Here is a 9,063-nt window from a genome sequence, read left to right on the forward strand (position 1 = left end):
GGAAGGGTTTCCGAAAAGGGTTCAAAATTTCATCACTAGTGATTAAAACTATAAAAATATTTTTTTTTGTAAATTGTAATAATAATTTGAATCAAATAAGAAAAAAAAATTAAGCTGTAAGTTTAGTGGTTTCTTTTTTATAAACATATATGTATGTTAAGAATTTTTTGATCTCACTCCTTATATAATGAATATTACACGGACCAAGATCTGTAAATAAAATTTCACGTGAACTAACTAGATTATTTCATGCAATTGAAAAAATGTTGTTAGAAACATTTCACATGTTTTTCAACAATACAAACAGAGTACTAATTCGGCAACATTTTTCCATAACATTTTCATTACAATTTTTTTTATGAAGTTTTTAAAAATTTCACGTGAAATTTTGAACAGAATACCAAGCTTTAAGGTAAAAAATAATTTAAATGCTTTATTATTTAAAAAATAATCCTCATTTTGAACATACTCACTGGTGTAGGTATCATATGGTCGATCATGCCCGACTATGCATTCATAATTGTTATTGTTTTCCAATGTCAATATTGGTCCATCCCAGCAAATACGAACAGTTTATTTAAAATCTATATAAATAAAAAACAATTGTCGTTCGTTGGTAATTGCATCAGTTGAGAACGGCTAGACCGATTTGGACAATTTTTTTACTGAAATGTTCGTCATAGTCCAACTTAGGTTTTTACGGAAAGAAAAATTGACCACGCCCACTTTTTTCGATTTATCTAAAATCGAAAAACGGCTGCACCAATATGGCTAATCTTTTATTTAAATGATCGTAGTAATATAATTTAAGTTTTTACTGAAAGAAAAATTTACCACGCCCACTTTTTTCGATTTTTCTAAAATCGGAAAACGGCTGCACCGATTTGCCAAAATTTTTTAAAACATGTTCGTAGTAATCAAATTTAAAGTTTTACTGAAAGATTTATCGATTTATCTAAAATCTTGGAACGTTTGGACGGATTTGTCTTTTTTTTAAATGTTCTCAATAGTTTACAAAAGTTACTTACAATAAGCTGCTCATATTTTAGAATAGCCAATGGAAGTAAAAAGTGTAATATATAAACACTTGTTGTTCATATTATAGAGAGTGCATAAAAAGTCTTTGGAGGCATTAGATAAAACTTTGCAAGATTTACGAAACAATCAAAGCCGTTTTGGTGGTGCAATGATTTTGTTGGCAGGGGATTTTCGGCAAACATTGCCAGTGATTCCACGGTCAACGCCAGACGATGAACTTAATGCATCTTTGAAGTCGTCCGTTTTGTGGAAACACGTCAAGAAACTCAAATTGACTGTGAACATGCGTGTCGAGCTGCAGAACGATCAATCTGGAGAAGCATTTTCCAAACAATTGCTGGACATTGGCAACGGCAAAATCCCGGTTGACATTTCGACCGGTTGCATTCAATTTCCCCCCGGTTTCTGTCAGTTCACCGAATCAAAATCCGAGCTAATCCGAAAGGTATTTCCAAACATTGCACAAAATTACAAAAATCATGATTGGTTGAGCGAACGTGCTATATTGGCTGCGAAAAACATTGATGTCGACGAATTGAATTTTAAGATTCAAAGTGAAATTGCTGTCGAATTGATGACATACAAATCGGTGGATTCCGTTACTTCCAAAAATGATGTTGTCAACTATCCAACCGAGTTTTTAAACTCGCTGGAATTACCCGGATTACCGCCTCGCAATCTCCAACTGAAAGTCGGATCGGTAATCATAATGTTACGAAACATAAACCAACCACGTCTTTGTAATGGCACCCCACTTGCGGTAAAAAAACCTGATGAACAACGTCATCGATGCAACAATACTTAAAAGAAAGTACAAAGGAGAAGACGTTTTGATACCACGGATCCCAATTGCTCTGACCGACATGCCATTCGATTTTAAACGATTGCAGTTTCCGGTACGGCTTGCATTTGCTATGACAATTAATAAATCTCAAGGGCAGTCATTGCGTGTTTGCGGCAGTAACCTTGAAAATCCATGCTTCAATTGTATGTCGCCTGTTCCCGTGTCGGAACACCATCAGCATTATTTATTTACGCACCATCAGCATTATTTATTTACGGTAACAAAACTAGAAATGTCGTTTATCATAAAGCATTGCAATGAAGGAAACTACGATATCACTGCAAAGCAACAGAAAAAAGTATTTATTTTAATTGGTTCCTAAACATCGATCTTTCAATCAAAATGTAAATATAACACCATATATTGTACATATTTTCAAATCAAATGTAATTTCATTTCAACACACCTCAAACCTACATAAATAAAAATTATCATTTAAAAGTACGTTGTTTGTCTCTTTTTACTATTTTTTCATAATTCAAACAGCTTCTCACAAATCGAACACAAACATTTTTTCTAATATGGACAGGACCACATCTGTCGGGTCAGCTAGTTGGGAAAAATATTGGGTTATATATTAGACTTAAGTTTTGTCATATTCAGATTATGTTTTATGAATAAGTATTGTATGGTTTGAACAGTATTAAATAAGCTATCGTTTTTAAATTTTGCACAAGTTAGTTTTATGTATTGTACTATCGTCAAACCCAACATTTCCATCCTATATTCAGAAAGGCGATGGAACGTGGACTACGAATTGTCATCCAGGCTGTCAAGAACCTGACTGTCCACAGAATTGAAAATATAAAGCAAATGTGTTTATTATAATGGACATCCCGATAACAGTACGACGCATAGAACGGTCAAAACCTTCTATCCATTTAAATCTTCATGTCCAGATGAAATTATTTCAGCGAACCTACAGAAGAACATAGAGCCATGCCTCATTGAAATATTCAATGCATGTCTCAGACTATCCTACGTTCCTAAAAAATGGACAGTATATAAAGTCGTCTTTATCCCTAAAGGAAGGAAAGCCTCCCATACTAAGGTTAAGGACTTTTTATCAATTATAGGTAACAAATGTGCTGACGCTCTAGTACTTTATAAGTGAATGAATTTTTCTGCAACATCTACATACCTTACGTGAAAGGAAAACAGCTTATTGCAGACAAACTGCATTCAATCGCTAACAGAAAATATGAAAATGAACCCACCTGCTTATAAACCAAGAAAATCTGGCCTAGAATAGATATACGGACAAACATTGCTCTAAACCTGTCAAGATCCAATCTCAGAAACCCTATAGCGGTCATAACAGAATACTGGCCAGTGGTATACATGCTCAGTGGATACAACTCACAATGATTTCAGTACCAGCTGATGATGAGGAGGAAAATGAAAGCACAGAGCATTTTCTCTGCCACTGTCGAACTTTTGCAGACTTAAGTCATGAAATGTATAGTCAGCGGACAATGGTAGATAAAACCGCAGTTGTGATCGAAATATAATTCGAATCGAATTTAATTTCGATGGTGCGTATTTTTCATATGATGTTGCTCGATACGAAACGAATCGAGGACTTATATGGACTTTGTTTCAGGCCTAGTTTTATGCCCCGTGAAATTATATACTCCAATATAGGTCCCCTATAGGAAAATACCTTTAATCTTAGCAACTGATTGAAAAAAAAAACTGTTCAATCAAAAATGTTGTATATTGTGTATATATGTTGTTGTTAAACATTTATTTTAAAGCAGATTGATTAGACCTTAAGACTTCGCGCTGTTATAAAGTCAAATATAGCCAAACCTGTTTTTAATCAACATTGATGACATAATATCTACATTCCCCGACTTAACCAACATCGAGAGTGCTATGAAAATTTCGTCGCCCTTGCTGCTCACAACAACAGAGTCATCGACATCAACATCGTCATCTTATCTTATCTTACCTATGCGGAGGGGTAGCATAGGAAGATGACATTACCTCTCCCCTGCCGTGACACATTCGATTGCACACCGGATTCGAATGCAATTACCTCCAAAACAAAATTTTCGAAATAACCCGTTACATGCAGCACAATAACATCGTGGTCGCTCCGGTCCAGGAGACGAAACTGACATACAATTCCAGTCTGCAAAGTTGTAACGGATACAACATTCTCCACCTTCCTGCAACCTGAATGATGATGCACCCACACGGATTATAGGTATCTGCGCTAGCTCGCCCGACATCACCATTGCGAGTGCTGGTTTGATCAACAACGCAACATGGCGATCCGTAGTTTCTCTGGGATCAGATCACCTACCCACAATCGTTTGGCTGGATCGAACGATTTTATTTTCTCCGAACGCCGTCAATACGTAAGCCAAAAGAAAATAAACTGGCACGGCTCCTGAGAATTTACCGAATGCATCTTCAGTGATTTAGTTATTGCCTCCAACGTCCATCATGCACAGAGTTCGGGTGTTAGTGGGTTGTGGCATACAGTTCGATCTCATTCCAACCCGACGAAGAAGGATGTCATCCCCAATTCATTGAACACCCAGAAAGAGAAATGGCGAAGCAATGAATTGTTTGCCATACCATGCCCAACTATAAAAAGAGATCGATCGTAAATTATCTGAGTGGCCGTCAGTCGTTCGTAGAGTTTGGAAACGAAGATTCTACCATTCAATGAACACAACGTCATGTTGACTAAACAGATCCTCCTGGAATGTCTTCTCAGTCATCCAAACTTTATCATCAGTTGGATGCTTTCCCAAGGCATGTCAGTAAGGATCAGCAGGATCCACTGGATAAGTCCTCGTATACGGCAGCTTCGAATGACATTCATAAAGACGCCACAAATTCCCCGGCCGCAGGATACCTCATATTGTCGTAGTTGGAGTTCTGGCACTACTTTAATCGGGATGGAGCCACAGGCTCAATGCCTACTGGTAACGTATGACAGTGCCTTCCCCAACGAATGCCCTGCATGTGGCCAGGGTCCTTATGACACCCACCACATATTCAACTGCTCAGCCCTACTTCACTTTGTCCAAAGGATTTATGGACGCAGTTTAAGTAGCGCAATTTTATTCCTGAACATGGATATAGAACCCTGCTAGATTTCATGATATCTTGAAAAACTGATTTAATGTATTAGGCTAGGTTTATTCAGCAAGATTTACTTTGCTCTCAGGGTTAAAAATATATTGACATGTGCTATTTAATATGTTGGAGTCACTGTATATGATGTTTTTTTTTTATTTTTTAGATACATGCGTCCAAATGATATTTACGTACATGCTGAGATTCAGGGAGCATCGAGTGTCGTTGTTCGAAACCCAACTGGGGGTGAAGTACCTCCAAAAACCTTATTGGAAGCTGGTACTATGGCTATTTCATACAGTGTTGCGTGGGATGCAAAAGTTGTTACAAACGCTTATTGGGTGCGCAGTAACCAAGTAAGCAAAACTGCTCCCACGGGTGAGTACTTAGGTACTGGTAGCTTTATGATTCGTGGAAAGAAAAACTTTTTGCCATCCTGTCATTTAATTATGGGCCTTAGCTTGCTATTTAAACTGGAAGACAGCTTTATTGAAAATCATCGTGGAGAGCGGAAAGTACGAAGTTTTGAAGAAGAACAAGAACACCAAGACGAAAATCAATTAAAAATAACCAATTTAGAGAACGAAAAGTTAGATGACATTATAGAGGTAGATATTGACCTTGAAAGGTACAATGACAAGAATGATGATGAAGATATGGAAAAAGAAATTAAAAAATTGACCCTACAGAAAGATATCGAATTTCCAGATACACATGTTAAAGTTGAACACGATACCGGGCGGATATCTCTAAAAAATCAATTGATAACCTCCTATCAGGTGTTAAATGAAACTGAATGTAGCAAAAATGATAACAAATCTTCGGTTGAGGAGGAAGAAGAGTCCACTATTATCCCAGCAGCTGCTCCTCGTAGAAAACAACAACAAAATTCTAAAAAACGCAAAGACGAAAAAGATCGTAAATATCAAAAAGAACAGGATCAGAAGCTTCAAAAACAACAGTCCACCGATGATAGTGAAAACAAAAACAAGTCTCAGATAATTAAACGTGGCCAAAAGGGCAAACTAAAAAAGATTAGAGCCAAATACAAGGATCAAGATGAAGAAGAACGACAACTGCGTATGCAAATTTTAAAATCTGCTGGCAAAAATAGTGAAATCACAGCTGATTTAAAGCAAGATGAGGAATATTTCTCAATGACCAATATCAAATTAAAACATCCAAGTGAACAGAAATCAATCCAGGGGGAAGTGGAGGATTTGGATGACGCACCAACTGGTGCTGATGTTGAAATGATTGATTCATTGACTGGCCAACCATTCGATCAAGATGAGTTGTTGTTTGTTATACCAGTAGTTGCTCCCTATCAATCTCTTCAAAATTACAAGTATGTATTGCATTTTGTTTGATTATTAACATTAAATCTCATTTTTTAATTTTTAATATTAATATTAGGTTTAAAGTTAAACTTACTCCTGGTACCGGAAAACGAGGTCGGGCAGCAAAAACAGCTCTAACTATGTTTTCAAAGGACAAATTGTGCACTCCAAGAGAAAGAGATCTTCTAAAGAGTATTCGAGATGAAGCCTTGGCTCGCAACATACCAGGAAAAGTAAAATTGTCCGCTCCACAGTTACAAAAGTTCAAAAAATAATATTGTTTCGTGGATATCTGTAAACAAATTGCCTTTGTTATGTTGTAATACAATTCTAAAATCAAGAATAAATCTATATTATAAATATATTTTGGTCCAATCTTTGGGTGAACGATTATGGATTAAAATTAAATTAATCTCGAAAGTTATTTTTGATTACTCGGAACAAATTTAAGGCCTAACTATAATATACACTAGTTTAAGTTAGCTTAAGCAACTGTGCGAATACATATAAAACTTATGTGACAAACTATAATGTTCTTAAGAGAGTTTCGTCAATTTCGTCAAATTTTATTTGGTTAAGCAAAGAGCGACGCACAGTACGTTGTCCCCATACAATTAATGGAGAAAAGTAGAAGGAGTCATCGTAGAAAAAAATTGGTACGCAAGTATGTCTTCACTAAGTTAATATAAATTTTTCAGAAAAATCGGAGCAAGGATTTCGAATATGAAGGGGGTAAAAACGTAATATCATATCTTCTCAATATCTTCTAAACGAATGTAGATATAAAAAAATATTTGTGACGTCATATGTTTGAAAAGTTAGGGGATAGGTGTCTGGCACTTTTTTGAAATTTAACCCTATTTGGGGGAAAAGGGTAGTTGTTGTGTAGTTGTAGTAGAAAAAAGGGGGTAAAATGGTATATTAGTACATTTTTGGTACTATCTGTATCTTTCAAACCATTAAACATAGAAATAAAATTCAAATTATATTTTTTAACTATTAAAAATTTAAGAATACAAATTTTGTACCTTTTGAAAATTCGAACATTTAATGCGTTAAAATATTATTTGTTTATTAAAAGGAATTTTTGATATTCATTTTTAATTAGACTATTTCGAGGTATTTTAAAAACAATATAGTTTGTCCGGTATGAGAAGGCAAACTAAAGGCAACCCAACCACAAAGACCGTCAACTACTGGTAATGTTAATACACAAAATCCACCTACAATTGTGACTCGTGCGCGTGCCCAGGCTCAAAGGGCTTTAAAATACGATAATAATCGTTCCAATAGCGTTCCACCTACAGATCCAAATCTTTCTTTTATGTCAACTAGTTCTTCCCAAGGTCAACGGGACCAACTACTGTCTATGGTTTCAGCTACGGTTAGTGCTCAGCAAGCCGTAATGCTTACAACCCTTAGTCAACATTTGACAAAAGTAATAGAATCCAACATTGAAGCTGTATTCCAAAGGTTAAATCTCAGTGCACAATCGCCTGGTAATACCCCAACACAAATTCAACCATCAGTTTCTAATCAAAACCCACAAATTCCAACATTGCCAGCCGTAGAGCAACAAACTCTGAAACAGTTGTTAGGTTTACCAGCAAATAGAAATCCTTCGGTTCAAAATACTACAGTTAGTAATGCGTCGACAACAAATTCGTCTTTAAGGTAGGACATATCATCCATAATTGAAAGATACGTTTTACTGGAGACTGTAAGGGTATCCCAGTGAGAGATAGAGCTGAAGCTTTAACGAAGCAAACTTTGGGTGGGAATTTTGAGGTTCTTTGTGACCATATTTCGACTCTGTTTGAGTCCAAAGCATCTGACTGGTTTTGGCGATACCACACTGCTGCTCGGAGAATCGTGTAGCCAGATCTTTGCAGTGCTCTTCGCCAACAATACAAAGATTCGCGCACTGACGTAGATTTTCATGAAATGATTCGTGACCGGAAACAAAAACCAGGAGAGGATTTCGACCTGTTTTATGAGGCCATAATTGATATTTCCGATCGCCTTAGGATTCCTCTTCCTGAACGGGAGCTAGTGGAAATTTTACACCGTAATTTACTACCGGAAATTCAACATGAGTTGCTAAATTTGGAAATAAATTCAATTTCCAAACTCTGCGACATATGTCGCAAATGGCAATTCTTCATGCAAGATGTAGGGAAAAGCATTGACTTTCCAAATCTATGAGATGTATGAAGATGATGTCGAAACATCAGACGAAGAAATTTCTGCAATTTCTCTCGTTTGCTGGAATTGCCAGAAATCGGGTCATAGATTCCAAGATTGTCTTGAAGAAAGACGTGTATTTTGCTATGGTTGCGGAGCAGCCAATGCCTATAAGCCAACCAGTACACACTGTACTGGTTCAAGAAGCTTGCGGTCCGGTGCATCGAAAAGTGCACGCAATCCGACCCGATCGACATACACCAACACCGACTAGAACCAAAAAATTCCACCAATCAATACACATTCGAGTTTAGATAATTCTTTATCTGAAGTGATTAAACACCCTGACATACAAACTTCAGTAAACCATTCTTCCGATTGTAATTCTGAAACAGGATACCTCGAGCATTTCAGACCAGAGACCACTTAGCGAAACTCAGAAACAACAACTTTAAATTGTGATCAACTCATTTCCATCGTTTTCCAAAGAGGGTTTAGGTAGAACTAGTGTAATTTATCACGTCATTGACGTTGATTACGACACCTCGTCATTTCCCGGTA

General features: G+C 36.5%; 2 protein-coding genes across 2 annotated transcripts; both read left to right on the forward strand.

The window, feature by feature from the left end:
• Nucleotides 1–1,057: 1,057 nt before the first annotated feature.
• Nucleotides 1,058–1,843, forward strand: LOC124419194. The gene is made up of 2 exons (XM_046947804.1): nt 1,058–1,063; nt 1,106–1,843. The coding sequence occupies exons 1-2, from the start codon at nt 1,058–1,060 to the stop codon at nt 1,841–1,843; spliced, it is 744 nt and encodes a 247-aa protein (XP_046803760.1).
• Nucleotides 1,844–5,110: 3,267 nt separating this feature from the next.
• On the forward strand, nt 5,111–6,730 carry LOC124419377 (nuclear export mediator factor NEMF homolog). Its single transcript, XM_046948538.1, has 2 exons — nt 5,111–6,326; nt 6,395–6,730. The coding sequence occupies exons 1-2, from the start codon at nt 5,149–5,151 to the stop codon at nt 6,591–6,593; spliced, it is 1,377 nt and encodes a 458-aa protein (XP_046804494.1). The 5' UTR covers nt 5,111–5,148; the 3' UTR covers nt 6,594–6,730.
• Nucleotides 6,731–9,063: the final 2,333 nt, after the last annotated feature.

This window comes from Lucilia cuprina, chromosome 4, assembly GCF_022045245.1.
Source record: "Lucilia cuprina isolate Lc7/37 chromosome 4, ASM2204524v1, whole genome shotgun sequence".
Lineage (NCBI taxonomy): Eukaryota > Metazoa > Arthropoda > Insecta > Diptera > Calliphoridae > Lucilia > Lucilia cuprina.